Here is a 21,640-nt window from a genome sequence, read left to right on the forward strand (position 1 = left end):
CGCGAGCGAGTTTCGTTTTTAATATAAAGTAGATACGTACTAATTACTTCTGACCCGCTAATATTTCACGACTCGCGCGACAATATTATCGTTTGATTATATCACAACAAGCTAACAATATCATTTAATGTGGATAATATGCATCCGCATGCATGCGTATGTTACATTAGTGAATTGTTAGCTTATTACTAAATTCACTCGTACGAGTCATCAAAAAACATTTATTCACGGCATTTTGCGCTATACGATTGGCTTTGTAAAATGCAAATAGAAAAAATCGATTACATATTCAATAGTAAATCTATGCAATGGTGGAATTAAACAACAATTCTAACGATAGAGAATTTACCGCATGTTTAATGTCTACGAAAAAGTATTGACGTTAATATAAGATAAAAACCAACAGTTAAAGTTCGCTCCACGTTCGTTTAACGACACATTGCATGTGTATTAATCATTTATATATTTAGTAAATATGCATAAAAGGTCAGTACTCATTAATTTTATTGCCACTTAAATATGTTGTAGAGAAGGTCTTTTTGAGTAACTCTACGCAAGAAAAAAGTGGGGAACGACATTGGTTGCGAAGATGTAACAAATTAAATTTTCACAATTTTAATCCTAAAAGAAGTAATTTATTGATATATAGACAGTATATTTGTATGTATACTTTTCAATATACTATTTTCTGCTTTAACAAATTATTTCTGTTACAGATATTAAGCATCTTCAAATGATGCTACTTTCTACACGAATTAAGGTCCACCCTCATTCATCCCTGCTTGCGGGGGAGGAGTGGTAGCCTACACGTGTACTGTCTATACACACATATCAGCAAATTACTTTTCTTAAAACTAATGTTACTTTATAATACCTAAAAAAAAGTAATAAAATTGTGAAACTTTAATTTGCTATTTCTTCTAAACCAATACCGTCCCCCCACTTATTTCTTGCGTAGAATTACTCAGAAAAACCTCCCCTACAATATTTAAGTGGCGATAAAATTAGTGAGTACTGGCCTTTTATGCACACATTCACCATATATTTAATATATAATGTAAATTATATTAAAATATACATAAGAAATGCTTGCGACAATATTATTATATGTAACCGATATTTCTTAAAATATTTTACTATAAGACAAATTGCGCATTAATGCTACGTAAAAAATAAATTATGATAAACTCTCCGTTTTCATTAACATTTAACTGACATAGGTTTGTAATATAGAAATTTTTTTTTTGCGTTATAATTATCTTTCCCTAATATACAAATATATCATATATCTAGCATGAATTTAAAAAAATTAAAAAAAATTATTTTCTACAGTATGTTTTGTTTTCAGAACGTCGCGTGACGCGTGATTAACATATAACTTTAAAATTAAGATTTAATAAATATGACACTGTAATATTTTTTATCTGACAAAATTAATTAGTTAATTACTACGATAAAGCTATCAGAAAATTATTTAAAAAAAATTATAACCAACAATCTCATCATCGATAGACGTAACTGATTGTGTGAAATGTATGACTATTAATGTAACAATCAATTTTATTTTTTGTATTCTCTTTTATAGCTTTAATAAAAAATCATGTCATTGCAACGGTAAAGAAACAAATTTAATTTTCTTATCAATTTTCATATAAATTATTAAAATATTATTTCTTTCTTTTATTGGTCGTCTCAAAAGAATGCCTTACGAGAAACATTCGAGTTCAATGTTTTCATATGTATTTACTTGTAATAAGGACACTTCTTGTGGCAGACAAAGCAATTTCTGGCAGTTGAGATCGAGAAGCGACACGATCGACAGTGACATGAACAAAATAATTTCTTAACACAAAAAGATTAAGAGACGAGTGCTAAACGAATAAAAATATTACATATAACGTTCTTATTTTAAACCAATTTGTATATTTATGATACAGATGTATCAACATTTGGAATTAAAGAGAAAAACGAGTTTTTCAGCCAGCTAAAGTAAAAGAGAAAGAAAAGTAGGAGCAGGAAAAAGTAAGTAACAAAAAATACATTATTACAAAAATATCTGGCCAGATAAAATATAGAAATAAAAATATATAGAAAAGAGTTGTCGCGTGCGTACCACTTAAGTTATTTTTTATTATATTTTCCATTTGGTAAAGTGATCAAGACGCGATTAAAAGTTAGAAATTAATATAGCTGATGTTTCAGACACCTATTATTACATGTTTAACCTTTCGCCAATAACAAATTGATTCGTTATAAGTCATTTTGTAACATGCTGCGAAAGGTACGATTTAGGCAACCGGTCGCCTAAATCATACCTGTAGATCTTCTAAATTATACTTTTTTGAAAGCATCGAATTTATAAATAAAAATAATTAATAATATAAGATTAATGAAAGAAATCATTAACTAATATTTATTTTATTAATAATTTATCAAAAAAAGATCAAGTAATAATTAACAATAATGAAAAGATAAGGACGTCACTGTCGTGACGTCAAGAATACTTAACTTCTTTCGAATTTATAAATGTTCGAATTCTCTGTTTCCCAAATTCTTTTCTTCCTGAGTTTTTCAAACGCATGTTTGAAAACGGACTTGTTGGAATATCCGTTTGAACAATAATATTTACACGAATCTTCCTGGATCCTGTTGTGTTAGAGTTATGTTAACACAACAGAATCTGTTGTCATAATTTTAAATTATTTGTCACGTAATCTAGAAATGCGTGCGCGCCAGTATACAGCACGAGTTTCTAGATCGTACTGACACGATATATAGGAAACATTGTGATGGTATCGATTTAGGAAACTTGATATATTTTATAAAAAATATCGATTTAATCTTTATAATAATTGCAAATAAGTATATGCAAAACATTCTATAATAAACTAGCTGTTTTTTATAAAAATATAAAAATTTATAACAAAATTGCATGATTATTATCAGCATTATTATTATCAGCTATATAAATTGATCAAAAATTAAGTTGTACCTGAATTTTCAAAATGTTGTTAGCACGCACAAAACAAAAGGTAACCTGTTAAATTTTTGTTTATTATTACTCTCATTTCTCATTTATTTCCTATTTTTGTTATTAAATATTGTTTATATTAAGGAGGTTCGATGGCTTCATCGGAGGGAGTAGTGGGACGCGGGGGTTCTGGAAATAGCGCACTAGCGTTTGAAGTAGTGGGAATGAAGGGGATTGCTCTGATTGGTCGCCGCGTACGTATAATGCGTGCTGCTGTTCACGTCGTTCACGACCGTGGCAGTCTAGCAGACGAAAAATCAAGCAATTTATGCTTTAATAATTAATTTTTCTACGAAATGTGCGGTAACCTTCCCCTTTCTTTCGCTCATTTATTTGTAAATTAAGTATTAAGTTACATGTGCATTTATCATTTGCATTTTTTCTTGCACTTATTTCATTCTGAAGGTATATGCAATATATCATTTCCCATAAAAACCTATGTTAAAAATGCAGCCAGTTTCATGAAATTTTAATATGTTGTTTTGGAATGCAAAATAGAATTATGTGAATTTTTTGAGAATTTTTTACCGTCTCGTTTTGAAAAAAATCTAATCCAAAAATTGTACTTTTTAAGTTTTTGGAGTAGATTTTTTTCAAAACGGGACGGTGAAAAATTCCTAAAAAATTCACATAATTCTATTTTGCATTCCAGAACAACATATTAAAATTTCATGAAACTCTCTGCATTTTGTTGTAGCCATCGAACCTCCTTAAGTAACAATACATATAAAATATTGAGATACGATTTAGGCGACCGCCTGAGTATAATACGCATTCGGCAACTCTCCCCTATCGTTCCAGAATCCAATTTCGTAAAAATAACAAATTACAGTTCAAATTTTTTATACTTATTGTTAGCCAGATCTTTAATATTGAATTTTGATTCTGGGATGTACTGCACTTATACATAGGTATAATGACATAAATACTAAAAAACATTTTCAGCATCGTCTCGGAACTAGTATTGCATGGATGCGAAGATAAAACAGAGACGAACATATATTCTGTCCAAAAAGGAATTTCAAGGAAATTACGCAATCTTGGACTACATATACGACTGCTTGATCTAATCAGTTGTTTTAATTATACAAATAGAGCTCAAACTATAATAAGTATGGACAGTCCTTCTGTGTCGAAGAAGAAGAAATCAGAAGAAGCTTCTCGATCTACAATCTCCTCAAGACATTCAGGAAGTTCTTCCCAAGAACAATCTCCTTCGGCAGAAAACTCTAAATCTCCGTTCTCTTCATCCCAAACCCCTCCCAAAAAAAGAAAATATTCAGAAAGTTCTTCCCAAGAACGAATCCCTCCTTCGGCAGGAACCTCTCGATCTACGATCTCTCCAGCACAAACCTCCCCATTTAAAACCCCTCCAAAAAATTCCCCAGAAAAATTCTTGAGACATTCGGGAAGTCCCTCAACCTCTCAATCTCCGATCTCCTCAGCAGGACCACGCGAGGATACGCCGAGATTGCTTTGGTGTTTGCATTCTGAATGCAGAGCAGGACCTTTTACAGATGAATTGACTCGTAGGTTCCACATGTACACGTTTGCCTGTCTCAGAAATAGGAAATAAAACATAAGAAAACTCCAAATTTTGATACCGAATAACGATAACTCGAATTACAAATGGTGAACTGTGTTATTCGCAGGGTAGGCGACTTATCACTATCAAATCGGCGATAATCTTTTTCTTTCTACTCGCGAACAATGGCTGCGTTCAGCAGAAAAAGCTTAGTGAGCGCTTAAATGATTCCTGAATATAATTGGTTTAGTTCTTTACTGAATCTAACAATAAGTGTAGAAACCAATTCTAATAAAAAATCATTAAGCTCCAACGAGTTGCTTTTTTCACTGAACGTAGCCAATGATTCGCGACGGTTTCGTTTGTAATATGAAGTAGATACGTCGAGAGGTACGTACCAATACTTCTGCTAAAATTTCACGACTCGCGTGACAATATTATCGTTTAATTATATCACAACAAGCTAACAATATCATTTAATGTGGATATTCATCCGTATATATGCGTGTGTGACATAAGTAAATTTTTAGCTTGTTACTAGATTCACTCGTGCGAGTAATCAATAAACATTTATTCATAGCATTTTGCGCTACACGGTTGGCTTTGTAAAATGCAAATAAAAAAGTCGATTACATATTTAATAGTAAATCTATGCAATGGTGGAATTGAACAACAATTCTAACGATAGAGAATTTATATAATGTTTAATGTCTACAAGTATATTAACGTTAATATAAGGTAAAACCCAACAGTTAAAGTTCGTTCCATTTAACGACATTGCATTTATATTAATAATTTACATATCTATATAATGTAAATTATTAAAACATACATAAGAAATGGTTGGGACAATATTATTATATGTAAAAAAACATATAAGGTAAAAACCAATATTTCTTAAAATATTTTACTATAAGATAGATTGCGCATTAATGCTACGTAAGAAATAAATTATGATAAAATCTCTGTTTTCTTTAACATTTAACTGACAAATATCTAGCATAAATTTTAAAAAATAAAAAAAAAATACTTTCTACAGTATGTTTTGTTTTCAGAACATACATCGCGTGATTAACATATATAATTTTAAAATTAAGATTTAATAAATATGGCACTGTAATATTTTTTATCTGAAAAAATTAATCGGTTAATTTTACTATGATAAAACTATCAGAAAATTATTTTTAAAAAATTATAACTAACAATCTCCTCATCGATAGACATGACTGATTGTGTGAAATGTATGACTATATTAATGTAACAATCAATTTTATTTTTTGTATTCTCTTTTAGAGCTTTAATAAAAATCATGTCATTGTAACGGTGGAGAAACAAATTTTATTCTTTCTTCAATTCTAGCATAAATTATTAAAATATCATTTTTCTTTTATTGGTCAACGAATGCCTTACAGAGGAAACTAACAAGAAAAGTGCGAATCAGAGACAAAAATCCAATTTAAAATTCTGGTCCTGGTTCGAAAAGCGCAAAGTTCCATCACAGCTATCATATGATATGTACGCCGCGTCCGTTTCATGTATATTCATTGCGCGTCTTTACCATTACCTATTAGTATTAATTACATAATTGGTATTTATGCAAATATGCGCACAGAGACGGCAAAATGTTTAATGATATCGCTTCGGTAAACGAGAGTCTCCAACGTCTATATAGTCGCAAAGATGCGTCTTCCGTCAAGGCTACACATGCAAATACTTTTATTACCGTTATCGCAATTGTCGCTTATACAAATCACCGTCAAACTGTCGGAATTAACGAGAATTGTGAGATGAACTGCGAATATAGACGCCAAGAAGCTATCGTTATCTTGCAATTCAATTCGGAATTTGCGAATTTATGAACTTGCAGAGTCACATTCCGCTACATCCGCAAATAACTATAATCTGTAGATCTGTAAAGATACACGGATACTTACTCTTAAATTATGCTGGATTGGAGGCATTTTATGTGACAAAATATAATGTTTCCATATCTAAGGATTGCATGAAGTATATAGGTATATACTTAATGTTGGAGTAACACTAGCCGTTTTATATTTTCTATTGTATTCTTACAAAACCAATTCAAATCGTATAATTCGTAGAGAGATGAACAGTTCTGATGTTACATATATCTGTTATTCTCATAAGTTAGAATAATAAGCGTCATTGTTATACAGAATCAACGGTGTGTTATCGGTTTCGAAATGGCAAAATGCAAAGCGATTCAAGTGAAAGTTAAACAGAAGAGAGTCGTCATTATTAAAATATATCGAACCAATCGAGAAGGTATTCCGGAGTGCTGGCTCGCGTGACTGCAGCCTCTTTCTCTTATCGACAGGATCAATTTAGAGCTCGTTGTATAACTCTTCGGAAAGGTAACGCGATCGCTCGCAAAGACCGAAGCATTCCAAATGAAAATTCGACTGTAAGTAGCTTAAAAAGTAAGATTTTATTTGCTCTCAACCCAAAAAGCTCAATTCACTGACCGTACATAATCCGAAAATAATCAATGCATGCATGAATATTATCGTAAAACAAGGGTCTAATACCTATCTATTTCTTCGTGCCGCGCTATTAATTTATCTAAAATTACCTCACAAAATTCACTGTTATACGTTCCGGTAGCTCGACAGTGAGTTACGGGCTCTTTTACAATAAATTATCGTGACATTGATTGTTATTGTGCCGCGAACGAAATGCACGTCACAGCAACCACGGATCGAGTAAGTTCCCGAAAACCGTTTCGTATCGTCTCGTGAAACTCTCCTCTTTCTCGTCTCTCCGATCTTCCTCTCCGACACCTCTCTCTCCTTCTATCTTTCCCTCAACGACTCTCCCGTTCCTTTTTGTCTCTCTCTCTCTCTCTCTTACCATCGCGTCGTATCTACGGGTCGTTGATATCGCTCGCCTCGTATTTTCTCAGATAACGTGCATGCAGCGGCCGTCTGCGAAACGCGGCACGCACTGCGCACCCGTGATAATAATTATTGACAGATGCGACCGACTAAATGCGGCTTTCGTCTCGCTAACGCGCCAGTCGCGGCGGCTTGTTTTACTGACGAAGACGTTACGCGCTTGGCGTGAAGCCAGCGATAAATCGGCACGAGACGTAGAAAGACCGTGGAAAATTAATACCATAATTTCGCAACAACCGAATACTATATAACAATTCTCAGTGGTATAACTAGTAACGTAATGTACAATAATAGATTTCAGAATTGAATTGGTAACAAGATCTTGATAATTTCGAGTGATTCTCGAGTGAGACGGCATATTCATGTGCAAATTATTTCGATTGTTTCTTTAAAATTGAGAAGCATACTACTGACCAAAATATTCGTTATAAAACTTCTTCACTTTTTAAAATTTATGTGTACTTGTACAAGGAGTAATAAATGTCTGTTGAATTTAGTACTTTGATCTTCAAAACGGATCAATGATTTAATGAACGAGACAGTATATTTCTCTATAGTGTAGTATACTAGATATATTGCATCTAGATACTTTACTCACCCGCCATTATAAATCCCGTATCGTGAATAATTGAAGAGCCCGAAGCAATACGTGCTAAGTCCCACGAGGGAAAATTTAGTGAGCTTATCTCTGTCTACGCGGTTCCGTTATAATTTCGTTCCAAAATATTCTCATCAATTTCGGTGATAAAGCAATAAGATATTATTAAGTAATAATTAATTATTAAGATTATATTCGCGTAATTTTTACTGGATTCTTCAATTAAAGAGATAATATGCCGGACTGTGTGTGCAAATTTTACATGAAATTTAATATTCTCTCTGTTGCAGTTTATGAATTTACTTTTTGCTCTTGACTGTTATGAGAGAAAACGTCTTTCGTGTGAGTTATAATTATAACATTAGATAATCAACCCGTAAAAAACAAGAGGAATAAACGAGTGCGTCTCTTTAATATTCTCATAGGTGTTACGAATAATTGAATTAAGAGATAAGTTACATTTCCAGAGTGTCATTTAAGGAGGATACAACAACACACCATTTTTTAAAACATATCAAACAGAACGCGACGGATAAGATACATATAACCTTTTTCGCTCCCTCGAGATGAGAGATCCATTTTCGTTATGAATTCGCCAACAAAGCTGCAGCGAACAAACAATCTTTTCGTGTCATGTTAGGGGCATGAATGTTTGAGTTGTTTGATTCATAGCTAAGCTACAATATAAAATGGATCATTTTTTAAATTTCGTCGATATTAATTAATAATATATCATACGAGAAAACTGTTAGCTGAAAATAAACGTGAGCAAGGCAAATAACATTGGCTTGAAAAGAGATTAATTACACTCGGCTCTAACAGAGCAATGCATTTCATGAATCATGAATGTCTTGAATTAGCATAGCACATGTGAAATGTTCACGTAATTTCTCCTTAATATAATTAAAACCGGGAATTGGTAAAATATAATATTGAAATATATATAATTATAACGATATAATGGCATAAGTTACATTAACATTAGATACATGTAAAACTTTAATTCAAATTTCCGTCATAAATTATGACGAAATGCAACTGATTCACAACGGAACAAAAATCAATATCGAGTTAACATCAAATATTAAAAATTGAATCACCCGGTCTTAATATTCGTGACGGAAACGTTTATAACGCAATTTTCATCGCTCGTATTCAAACGCAAGCGTAAAAGTATAGGAAATAATTTTCCGTCGCGACTCATTATACGAGAAATTGCTCGTCGTGAATAACGTCGCGAAAAGAAGGATCCGTTTTTCTTTCGGGGGCTTTACAATTCTAGAAACGCAGTAACGAAAAACGCAATTGGAGACAAAAAAAATTAAATAAATTGTTCAGTGACACGTCTTTTCAATAGCTGAAGACAAACTTTAAAACTGTTTTTCATTCCTACGAGAACAAGTCGCGGGCTTGCGAGCGGCAAGATAAGACCAACTTCTTTCGTTTGTTTTTCCGTGATAAAAAGCGAAAGCCCGAGGAATTAAATGACTCACGGAAACGATCGCGCAAACTGTGTGCTTTCTATCCGAAACTGATAAAATTTACAACTCGCAAAGGAATTAACACAAAATAACTTTGTTTGAAAATATTTGAGAAATTTCTAAATGTCACGTACTTGTAGAATAAAAGAAAAAGTCTTTTTTAACGAGTCGCACATGTGCCCCTAAAATAATTAGTATTAAAGCAATATGATTATCGTGTTAGAAATTAAATTGATGCAATATAACTGAAGTTGAGATATAATAATAAAGAACGGCAAGAAAGAAAAAAAAAGAGAGAGAAAGAGAGAGAGAAGTTATTTCCGACAGTATATTATATTATAACCTATTGCCAAGTTTTGTAATAACAAAAGTCAATGAATAAACGACGGACGATACCTATGCGGAAAAAATATTATGAGAACCCACATATCCTCCCGTTAAATGCAATCGCCATATAATGCACACCCCTCTCGGAAGTAAATTAAGGTTCAACGTGTGCGCTACGCGCGCACTCATTCATGGAAAACCGTCTACTGCAATTTGCATTACTTATAGTCATCTAATTTATAATGTGCGTGTCATTACATCAAGTCCATTGCTGAATAACGATTACTTACTATTATACGCGGAACATATACCGCAGAATGAGAATTGGCGTGTGTATACTCCTTTCAAATTTTCATACTTGCTCTACAAAAAGCTCAATCAACAGTTTAATCGCGACATTATTTAAAAGCGAAAATCCAAGAGCCATTCTCTCAAATGATGTTTCAAGAACGTAAATAAGGAGCAAAAATTTATTTAGCGATTAACTTGAAATTTTGAATTTGCTCAAAGAGAAAATTTAGATAGAAAATAATTTAAACTTTAATTAATAATACATTACAATATAGAGGGAAAGCTCGTAATAAAGTTTCAAACACTATAAGCACTAATAAGCATATAATTTGTTCATTTAAAAAGATAATATCTGGAAATATTGTTGCAATTGTAAATTAAATATAAACAAAATACAAGTTTTCTAACCGTAGAAATATTTGCGATATTGCTATTGAAATCTCATGGCAATTCATCTAGGCAATGACTATAGCTTCGCAATGCACGATGCACTATAATACGTATACCTCCGTGTTCGTTTTGCTCGCTTGCTAATGCGCCTGCATTCACTATGCATGTTCATTTTACAAAGCGAGTCAACCGTTTCGGAACCGCCAGCTTCGGCAAAACGCCAACGATAAATTCTGTCCAATGTGCCCGTAATTAAATCAATTCGCGATATATCTGAGTTTATTCACTGTAAAGAAACGACCGCGTGTGCTACCTGCTAAGTATCGTTATTACAACAAGTACGTACGTGCTTCTTTGAACGCACGTTAACCTTGTGCGAGCGAAGAAACGGACGATTTTAATGTAAGGGAAAAAAAATTAAACGCCAGTAGGTTTTGCGCTCTTGGAATTACAGACGTCGCAATGCCTCGTTAATATTTATCATATACGAATAGAACTGAATTCGCGACGCAACATAACGCACAAGTTACACGGTATATATATATATATATATATATAGTAAATGCGTGTTTAAATTTAAACTTACTCGCTGATGAAAATTTTGTCGGAGAGATCTAATTAACCGCGGGTAATATTATTAAATCTTTCCGAGAGATAAGCTTGACTTTCGCGGGTGGAGGGTAGCAACAGCGGTGCAGTTCCCGAGATTAATGTATAACGGGAAACGTGCGGTTAGGTGGAAAAAAAAAAACTCGCCTGTTGCTGAAGCGAACGAATATACGAATGCAGCTCTCAGCGTGTCATACGAGGCATTACCATATCACATCGAACGTAATAGTACGGTGCGTACACAATGGTATAGCGAAGTCATTCTGCGCTCCGAACATTTGCGTGACAAATGTACGCGACAATGTTGCGTGTTCAAGTCGACAATACTGATCGCCACGATGAATCAACTCGCCCCCGCGACACCGGTGTTAGGTGAAATGTATTCGCGTATAATAACATTTTCTCGCGCGTGTATTTACAAGTGCACCGGCGCGGCGCGGCGCGGCGCGCCATGCGTTTTGTGCGTTTTATATATACGCTGATATACGAATGCATATTCAAAGTCGTTTGTCGGGACGCTCTGGAATATGCATTTTTCGCCGATATACATTTCGTCCGATACTCGTCCAATTTCCCCGGACACTCGGGCGTAGCTTGGTTAATATAATTGCTCAAAAGACAAATTGCGCGCGTATTCTCACATCCTCAGCCGCAAATACATTTTAATTTGTCGGGCTCTCCTTTTCTTTCGAATATTCGATTCGATGCAAATCATCCTAATCCTTCTCATATCGACAAGAGAACTACTGCCCTACATTTCTCTTAAGAAAATTCAATCTGTCGGGGTCTCGACTATTTTCAGCATAATTTTTTCTCTTTCTTTCAAATCGAATTATCCCAATCTTTCTAAACGGTAAGAACTGTTCCTCGAAACGGAGGGCGCATCGAGCTTACCTTTCTCGAACGCCTCTCCGGCAACGAATACGTCCTTCCGATGGGCGTCCACTTGCAACTTCCTCTCGCGCACCAGCGCAGCGCGGTGTATAGTTATATATACCGGTGCAGTCCGTCCGTGATAAACAAAAACACAAACTCGTGGCTACTCCGATCTCGTTCCCTCCTCCGAGAGGCGGCGTGTGTCTCTTTCTCTCGCGGTATCAATCGCCCGCCGATTCTCCTTCTTTCTCGCGTTCGCTCGCGAGAAAACACGCGGCGCGCGAGCGAGCGAGCGAGCGAGACGACGTATAAGGCGGCCGCGAGGTGCGACGGAGAAAGAGGAGGCCGACACGGAGCGGGAGATGGAAAAAACGCGCGCGAGGAACGGAGAAGAGAAATGATACCGGAGAAAGAGGAAAGAGAGAAAGAGAGAGAGAGGGGGGGAGGGGAGGCACGGGGATGAGCAGAAAAAAAGGCGAGTGATATACAATGCAAGGAGCGAGCGTGATAAGAAGCGAGCCGGGCACCACAAATCACAATTTCCTGCACCGTCACCGCGAACGGGACAGGCGGGGAGGTCGCGTGTCCGATGTCGGCGCGACAATCAAAATCCGCTTCGGCGTCGATCCTCGAGCGACGATGGCCCCGCTCGACGTCAATCACATCATCACATTTCTGCCGCTCGCGGTCTCGCGGACCAGTGGTCGCGTGGCGCGGTGCGCGCGCCTGAAAAACGGAGCGCGCTCCGAAAATGACTCTCGAAGGACGTGGTGCGCGCGCGCGCGCGCTCGCTCGCTCGCGAGCGCGCGTCGCTTAGCGGTTGCGGTCTCCGAGGGAGGGCCGCGCCGAGGGAAAGAGATCGTCCTCTCCTCCACCTCTTCCTCCTCGTCCGCCGGTATGTTCCTGCTCGGGATCCGATCGAGCAGACACTGACCCCGCGCGAGACGACGTCGGTGCGAAGGAGAGAGAAGGAGAGGGAGAAGAAGTACGACGAGAGGACGAACGAGTGGAGCGCGAGGGAGAAACGGGATGGAAGTCGAGTGAGAGAAAACGATAAATAATACGGGAGGAAAGGATGGTGAGAAGGATGACGGGGAGGAAGGGAGGAATCGGTGGTTGGATCGCGAGAGAAAGAGAGAGAGAGAGAACACGAGATCCGTTTCGAATCTTCACTTTCGTCGCGACATTTTTCCCCTCGCGGCTCTCGGACACGCGCGGCTTTTAAAAACTGTGTGTCACGGTCGCGGAAAGCGAGGAAGAATGAGAACCGGAGCGCTTCTCCCGCTTATCGGTGCCGCGCGCACTTGGTTTTTCAAATTTCATGTATGTCCGGGGCACGCGTGAAAAGAACGCGCGATCTTATCGTTCGAGATGCATTATCGGGGAAGAGAGAGAGAGAGAGAGAGAGAGACGCTGATCGCGTCGTCGGTCGGCGGCGACGATGCGCGATGGCGGCGCGCTCGCGAAAGGTAAAACGTGACAACTCGTATCGCGCGCGCCTGCTTAACATATACTGAATAGGTACGTCTCGACCGGACTGTCGGAGCGCCTCCGCTGTACTGACGCTCGGCCGCTCGCCCGCTCGGCCGCCATCGGCTGGCCTCGGCGACCTTCGGCCGCGCAGCCGATCGCGACCGAACCGACGCGTCGCGTCGCCCGGCCGACAGGGCCCGCGCGCTCTCGCTCGATCCACTCGATCGCTAGCTTTGCACCGTGCCAGGTCGACTTACCACGTTCCTTACTCGCTCCGATTTGCCTCGCTATCTGTTAAGACATAGTCGCGCTGTGCTTTTCAACGTTCATTCAAAAGAGTTATTTAAAAAAACGGTAATTTATATATGAGTAAATTATGTATCTAGCACCCCCTGCAACGTGTTTCTCCTTATAAATCTTTACGGATTATATAATATAGATAGTGTATGTGTAATTTACACAGTGTTGAATGTTTTATAGATAAATAAGCAATGTAATTCGTATGCTTTTCTTTCGTTAATTTTAATTAATTAAATTTTAGGAAATTAACATAATCCTTTTCGCATTTTAGAATTTAATGCATGTTTAGTTTAATGCATATTAGCATATCGTATGATTAATAAACAAGATCTATCGATGCGTATACTTAAGAAATTAATTCCCTCGGACTGACCTCACACCAGAATAAGATTTTCGTTGCGTGAAAATTATTTAAAATAATTCATAAGTCATAATTATTTAGTAGCGACATAAACTTATGTCAATTGACAAAAATATTCTCAAACCGAATAAATAATATTTACTTCGCCATATAATAAATAGTCTCATGTACCTTGCAATTGTGTATTTAAATTTTATTTTATCGCTATATTCTTTTTCGAATAATTTATTACGAACGGAATTAATATTCTCGCTGTTTATTTTCTTAAAAGATCAAAGCACGTGGCTAGTGAGGAAAAATACCGTATGAAATACAATACATCGTTGTAACAACATCTTTACACACGGTATATCGTTACGCGACTCGAATATACGTGATATATTAATCGTGCGTTATTAATCGTCGTTACCGGTCTTGGACGTAAAGCACGACAGTTTAAATCAGTTTCCACCTCATTTGAAAGTACATTAAAACAACAGAACCGTGTCCTGCAGCATCATTAGTTTGACAATCGTTCAGTACTTCGAGAAACTGTATAAACTCGCTTAAAACGCGGACTCGTTAAAGTTTGAAACGCTGAATTGTTTTACAAGTACAGAGAATTGTAAATCAATTCAGCACATAATACGATTATAAGGTCTTATTCGCGGGGATGATATCGATTCCTCGTTCTGAATTAATTAATTTAACACCAAACATGATTTTATTATGCAAGATTTTATAATTTAAATACGAGTTTATAATTTTATTATATTCAAAAAAGAATCTCTCTCTAGTCGACGGTGTGCTAACCGCGCACATATCTTGCATCTTTAAAATACAATTAAATTTTTTATCCTCGCGAACTTCTGATCTCCTCAGCGATTTTATTGACGTTAACGGACGTCAATGATATTTCCCTATCACTATATATAAAGGCAACTCCGCATCAAGGCATTGTCAAGCATACGCGCGTTCGCGTGTATACATTATGCAAATTGATTCCATCGATTGGCCATCAAACTCACTGCGCGAAATATAACAGACTTGTTGCACGTTTCAGTAGCTCTATCCCGATCTCTAGTGCGTGCTCGTTACGCGTTTAACTTGTACTTTCTACGCAATTTCAAGAAAATAACGTCATATTAGGAAAAAAAACTAATGTGACGAGTCTTCCAGCAGTGTCCAACTATCCCATTGCGACACTTTAATTGTAAGCGTTTCTATAGAATATGATTTGCATCTAGGCTCGATTTGAATTGCGAAAATAAAAGATTACCTACCCGAACGTAAAAATTAAGAGCATAATTGTATTAAAGTTACAACTTTTGTAGAAATTATATAAAAATTTTACATAAGTTTTATATTAACATTACGGCGGATTACGAGATAGAAGACAATTTGATTTCCCATTAGGGTTCCATACTTGGAATTGTATAGAAAATAATAGTTGCTGTAAGAAAAACGAGGCCAAAAATAAAATAATAAAACAATTCATTTATATATGGAAAATTGCTAAAATTGCTAAATCGTTAGAATCTTCTATTCTTTATATATCATAGTGTATATAAATTTCTTATTCCCCTATAATGTACTCATCGCGAATGCGGACGGTGCTATTTCGGTACGATCGATTTATTGATCCCATCGTTTTGATGATAGCGTTTCTCCGATCGTTTCGATTCCGTTATCGATTACTAGTCGCACGCAATTCACCGCGCTGGCAAAACCAGCAGCATTTTCTCCGAGTTTACAGACGATTAAGGACCGTCATAATTATATTTTAAGAGGCTTCTTCGTGGGAGCGGTGCAGTTGCCGATTACTATGTGTCGCCAACGACGGCGCCGCTCTTCTCGCCACTAATGCGAGTGTCATTATGCGCGATATGTAAGCACTTTTCACGATATTGTCTAATGCACTTTTATTTGACTTAAAAATTTGCACGAGAACGAGTGATTCGTAAACACTTTAAGAAAAAAAATTATTTTATAGAAGCTACGAGCTGTAAAATATAATGTCATATTTTATTTTCGTATATTTTCATTTTGCTCGCATCCGATAGGTAGATATTTGCGCAAAATAAATCAGAATAAGATGAAAATCGGCAGCAAAAATAAATTATTCGATCTAGTTGAGGATCGATTTTTTTTAAACCGGAAATTTAAAAAAAATAACAATTATCGTGATATTCTAATTTTCGCCAAATACTTCGACTTTTACATCTTTCATTAAATGTGTTTTAAATATAATAAGTAAAAAAGATAGAATGTCAATTATATATATTTGGTTTTCAAATTATAATTGAATAATTATTCTTAAGCATTCGTTCGTTTATTGATTTTTAATTTAATATTAAACAAGATTAATGTTGTTTGTAACTCTTTTATCGAGTGAGATTTAAATGTCGAAGCGATGGCGCGTGCTAACGCGATAAGAAAAAGAACAAAGCCTTCAATATCTCTCTTTCTTTAAACCAGAACTTAAAAAACATATATTTTTTATTTTGTAATAAAAAATCCCTTAAAAATATGCCGTGCGAGTGCGAGAACACATTTCTCGCGAAAACAGTCAGGGGAGAAAAAGACCAACGAAGAAAAGGAACAAGAAGACTATCGTGTTTTTAATGCAAAAAGCATAGCGAAGAGTAGGTACCTATTACGATTCGCGGTAAATGATAGGTGGAACGACGTCTCATCGATTCTTATCGCGAGCTCAGCTTTGCTAAAAAGAGCAACAAGTCGAACGAGTTACCTTGCTGCCGGGTAGCCAAGAATCCTATACAGGATGATAATGAGAACCCACTATTTCATGCCAAGACAACCATAATTAGCTCGTTGGTAATACACGGTTGTCGTCGGCGCGATTAGCGCCGTCTTTTTTCGCGAGTAATCTCGTTTTATCGCAAATTTCCGGAATTGGGTAACTGAATAAGAGTTCTCTGATTGCGCGAGCAGCTTTTTAACAGTCCTACTAAACTTGCTCAAAATAGATGGAATTTTTTAAGTATCACATATAATAATTTAATAAATTCATTTCGTTGTAATAACAATTATTAATAGACATTTTTCGCACAAATTGGATACGTTAGATGACTTCGTAGCAGGAGATTATATACTTGATCTATGACAAATCTTTTTGAATTTTATTAATTTACAGAACACTGTCTTTTTTCATATATATAATAATAATGATGTAAATCGACACGTGCAGCTTAATTAGTAATCGTAGTAATTAAATACCGCAGAATTTTAAGAGTAGAATTTAATTGTAACGAATATTGATAGAACGCGCTAAAATAACATTTAATGAAATCCTGTGCAAGTGCCTATAGCAATATATAAATATAATATATTTTCATTGGAGCAAAGTCCATGTTGAGATTTTGCTCCGTGTTAAATATTCTTTATATTACTGGAAGAAATTGCGCAAAAGAAAATAAAAACAGGATATATAAAATTTATTTTAATACTGCAATGATCTTTTTGTTTGTATATCATCCAATATCGTTCTGAGTTCTTCGTCTTCTAGGCGTCCTTCGAGACTCGGGATGAGAGCTTTCGCCTCCTCTGGAGTTTCGGGACACAAGTTTGCTAACGAGGCAATTTCAAATTTATGTAGCTTCTTTTGCATCAACAAACTGCAAAGTAAAAATATTACATTTCGCATATTATATTTATCTTATATATTTCATGATGTTTTATAACATATTACCAGCATTTTCTATGTAAACTTCTATTTTAAAACAGTTTATGTACATTATATATAAATAACTGAAAATTATATAGCTACCTTCTAACGGCTGCGATCGTCTCTTTATTTTTCAACTTTCCGAATCGGTTGGTGTATGTCAAGCTCTTCATGAAAACTTCGGAAAATTCCTGTTCTTCCTCAGCTGATTCATTTTGAGCTTTTCTGTGCTCAAGAAGCATGTATACTTCCGATATCAACAATGTCTCTGCATTTTCAAATTCTGTGAAGGAATTTAGCGCCTTCGTTATTTAATTAATGACGAAAATCTTAATAAAGATAATAGGATGAAGGAAAAGAGGACTTGAAATCTATTTCAAAAACTTCCCTAAATGTAAAACTTTATTTATCAGAAATTGTTAAAACTTAAAATTATTATTTTTTAAATATTATTATAATATTATATATATATATATATATATATATATATATATTATTATTAAATTCCGAACATTTAATATAACTTAATTCGTACTATCACAGTATTCGCGTGTTATTATTATTTCTGTATCAGTTACTTTAAAATAATCATTAAGATGGCTTATTTATGTATTCCTTTTCCACCAGGAAGTCATATATCTTTCGCGTTTTGTTCACGTCGATTTTTAGGAGAATACGGGCCTGGGCTAATCTAAGATAACCGTTCTTCTTGCTTTCCATTATCAAAAGCTGCTTAAAGTCTAAAAAATTAGTAGGCACGATTCTCACGACGGAGCAAAGCTCTCTCTCATCAGCGCTCAGTTTCTCGTATCCTGGTAAACCCTTTATGGCAAGAGGGGGCGCAGTTTTACGTTGCGACGCGCTTCCGAGAATCGGACTGCTGCAGCTAACAACGCTATCGGGCAATAGACTTCTCCAGCTGTACTCCGGATTGTTCAGATACAGCTTTTTTTCCCGCTCGTTCTCCTGTCTCAGTTTACTCAGCTTTTGAAACGTGGGTACGCTGTAGAAGTGCTTGAGCCCGTTTCGCCTGAACTCCAGTAGCCTACTGATATGATTTTTCAGTTCACCGGCGCGGTTAAGACCCTCCATGAGAAAATCAAATTCCATCCCGTCCACAAGCTGCATGAATATCAACAGTCTCTCTGCGAACGGTCTCGTTATCATATTCTCATATCTCTGTATCGACGACATGACCTTGCGAAATGCGATTAGTCCGTGCTCACGTACAACTCTCCGTCTTCTCATGCGTTCTTTCAATCTGTTGTTATATGCCTGCGCTATCGCCGCTTGCAAAGCCTGCCCTAACTCGTAATCGTTGTCGCCCGGTTGAAATTCATCCAATTCGAGATCGGATACCAGCGATTCCGCGTGATTGTCGAAATTCACTTCAAAATCTGACCTAGCCGCGTTATAACCCGCCAGTAGCCTGCTGTTGAACGTGTTCGGGGCGAATCTAGGAGGTTCTTCCAGATCTTGCAACTTGTACATGTAAGGAATCGGTTCGCAACCAAATAAACTCGCTCTGCTCTCCTCAATCCTCGGCAAGCCCGGCAGAGTTTGATTGTTTATGTAATACTGCAAATAATGCGTCTTGCATTCTTCAGCCGACTTTCCATGCATCCTACGTCCCACGTCTATCCAGTTTCCAAAGCCGCATTGTTGCACAACATTCAGCAACTCGAGTTCGTTCTTAGCTGTCCAATTGCTGCCGTCGATCAGGGGAAATTCGTTCTTTATAATCACGTAGTCGTGATCGTTCTTGTGTTCGTTGATCTCACAGCCCTTGGCGAAACAAGAAGGGCATATCTCAACATCGTCGCTGCATATGGCGCAACGAATGTATGGTTCCACGAGAGTAGACCTGCACACGCGGCATTTTGGATCTGAGGCAAAAATTTTATCCTTCAAGACTGACACCTCGACTTCTACGTCACGCTCAGACTTGTCTGTTGGACTCAATAAACAGTCTGAAAGAGGAAAATCGTTACCTTAGCCTTGGCCGCTCGGATGTGCAGGTATTTTAAAGTAACGTTAACGCAAAAAAAACGAATAGTTAGCGAGCTTGTTTAAAACTGTGTGTGCTTAAGCCGAGGATAGTATAAACTACAAGTCAAGATTTAAAAGTAACATTAACATTAGCATGTTAAGTTAACACGTCAGCATTGCTATTACAGCAGCAGATTACATTTGCATTTACGTTCTTTCTTTAGAAAATAAATATCAGTAGAGTCAGAAAATAAGATAGCTGGTTAAATTTGCGTCTTTTTATAATACAATTGTAATCTATCTAAATCTCGTGTTATTTCGAAACCCACGCGATTGAAGTGTCGTCTACAATACACGGAGTAAGCGTGGAGTAAGGAGTAAGAGTAGGCAGGAGTAAACATTTTATAGCCTGTTGTGTCCTGATTAGCCGAGCGTTTAGTAAAAGTAAGAGTAGGAGAGTAAGAAATAAAATTAATTTATTTCGCTTACGCCCTTACGCCAGCTCTCTTAAACCGAAAATAGCCCTCTTACGCCTACTCTTACTCCTTACTCCACGCTTACTTCGTGTATTGTAGACGACGCTTAACGTCACATTGTCAACAAGTATTGCAAAAGTGAGGTTAGCTACAGCGTTTCTGCAAATTTCCGTATAACGATCAGGAAATAAATGTACCTTTCGGGAACTGGAGATCCGCCGCATCCTCCTCTGTCATATCCGTAAGATTAGGATTAGCCATGACTGACTTTTATATTGAATACGTCTCGTATTTACTGTCGATTAAAAGGACGCTGTGGCGCGCCAAACACTCCATTCATCTCGACTCGTCCTCCGTCCACGGCACGATCGGCACGGACGGCACGATCAATCGCGTGCTACACGTGGAGCAGGAGTGCTTAGTGGCGCGATCAAGTGACGGAATAGTGAACGCTTGTAGAAGATTTTTGATCAGCCGGTATAAAGATCTCTCATTATTTTTATATTTTTAGAAAATATATTTTCCCCATATTCTATTTTTTTATATCATTTAGATTCATCAGGTAAAAATTCCGCGTGTTTAATTTGTTAAATTCATTCATTTGAGTGTCTCCGTTTCGTTATAGTTTACATTTTAAAAAATTACGTTGTGACACGTGAACATTGAGAGACACGCGTGATTTTTTATTTAAAAATAATACGTGCAAAAACGTCGACAATTTTTTAACAAGCTAAATGTTTGCAGTACAGTCAGCAATTCGACACTGAATTTAATTAAATTGAGCAGGTCCGTTATTTCACTTAAATCATTTAACTGGCGTATACTAGCTCTAATATAACTCTGTAAAATGCAGACATTGAACTAGGTACGTCCTGATGAACAATAAACCAAGCGTCGCTTGAAAATGCGAGATAATTAAGGTCAAATGCAAAGCGATAACATCGGAATACCTAATCGAGAGAATCCGCGTTGAAATCATTAGTATGCACATTTGTCACCTTTCAATGAGAAAACAATGAACGTGAGACCATGAAAAAAAGCGACGGTTGTCAACGAAGAGAAATCATTATCAGGACGCATGTTATTATATCGATCGCGATATTTTCTAACTTTCGCTTAGAAGCGAATACGTATAAAGTATCATTATAAACGAACATTGTGGCGAGAAAAGTGAAAAGAAAATGTTAAACAATAAGAATCGCGAAGAAATTCACTTATAATATTGTCGTATTAGATGAATAAATAATACGCGCGAACAAATTATGAATGAAAGTGTTCCTACATCATTATCTTTTCTCTATATGACTCATTAGCAAAAATGAAATTTTATA

The 21,640-nt window shown here is 36.4% G+C and overlaps 2 protein-coding genes and 1 long non-coding RNA gene across 5 annotated transcripts in view; 1 reads left to right on the forward strand and 2 right to left on the reverse strand.

Annotated features, from left to right (window-relative positions):
- Positions 1-21,640, reverse strand: part of Pde9 (phosphodiesterase 9) — a 187,151-nt gene that overhangs the window by 132,077 nt on the left and 33,434 nt on the right. The window contains exon 1 of one of the 2 annotated variants that reach the window (XM_077406258.1): positions 12,062-13,585. The exons of the other annotated variant lie outside the window; for it this stretch is intronic. The gene's annotated coding sequence lies outside the window, so the exon portion shown is untranslated. Of the gene's footprint in view, positions 1-12,061; positions 13,586-21,640 lie in introns of those variants that run through there. 2 annotated transcript variants of the gene reach the window in all.
- LOC143897494 (uncharacterized) lies at positions 1,666-4,307 on the forward strand. Its single transcript, XR_013256936.1, has 2 exons — positions 1,666-2,022; positions 3,977-4,307. It is a non-coding gene; the product is annotated as an uncharacterized LOC143897494 (long non-coding RNA).
- On the reverse strand, positions 17,279-20,679 carry Ada2a (Transcriptional adapter 2A). Of its 2 annotated transcripts, XM_077406085.1 has the most exons (3): positions 20,507-20,675; positions 17,947-18,127; positions 17,279-17,794 (listed from the first exon to the last, which is right to left on the reverse strand). In XM_077406085.1, the coding sequence occupies exons 1-3, from the start codon at positions 20,568-20,570 to the stop codon at positions 17,620-17,622; spliced, it is 420 nt and encodes a 139-aa protein (XP_077262211.1). In that variant the 5' UTR covers positions 20,571-20,675; the 3' UTR covers positions 17,279-17,619. The 2 variants fall into 2 exon arrangements, with proteins under 2 accessions (XP_077262211.1, XP_077262210.1); XM_077406084.1 differs by lacking the exons at positions 17,279-17,794; positions 17,947-18,127 and adding an exon at positions 18,319-19,814 and having other exon boundaries at positions 20,507-20,679.

Source organism: Temnothorax americanus, unplaced genomic scaffold (genome assembly GCF_048541705.1).
Source record: "Temnothorax americanus isolate GAGA-0224 unplaced genomic scaffold, ASM4854170v1 Scaffold20, whole genome shotgun sequence".
Lineage (NCBI taxonomy): Eukaryota > Metazoa > Arthropoda > Insecta > Hymenoptera > Formicidae > Temnothorax > Temnothorax americanus.

What these genes read in the sequence shown, in the direction of transcription:
- Ada2a (XM_077406084.1), bottom strand. Translation starts at nt 20,570, where the DNA reads ATGGCTAATCCTAATCTTACGGATATGACAGAGGAGGATGCGGCGGAT. An exon ending in GGATCTCCAGTTCCCGAAAG is followed by an intron (nt 19,815 to 20,506) that starts GTACATTTATTT and finishes TTCCTCTTTCAG; the next exon opens with ACTGTTTATTGAGTCCAACA.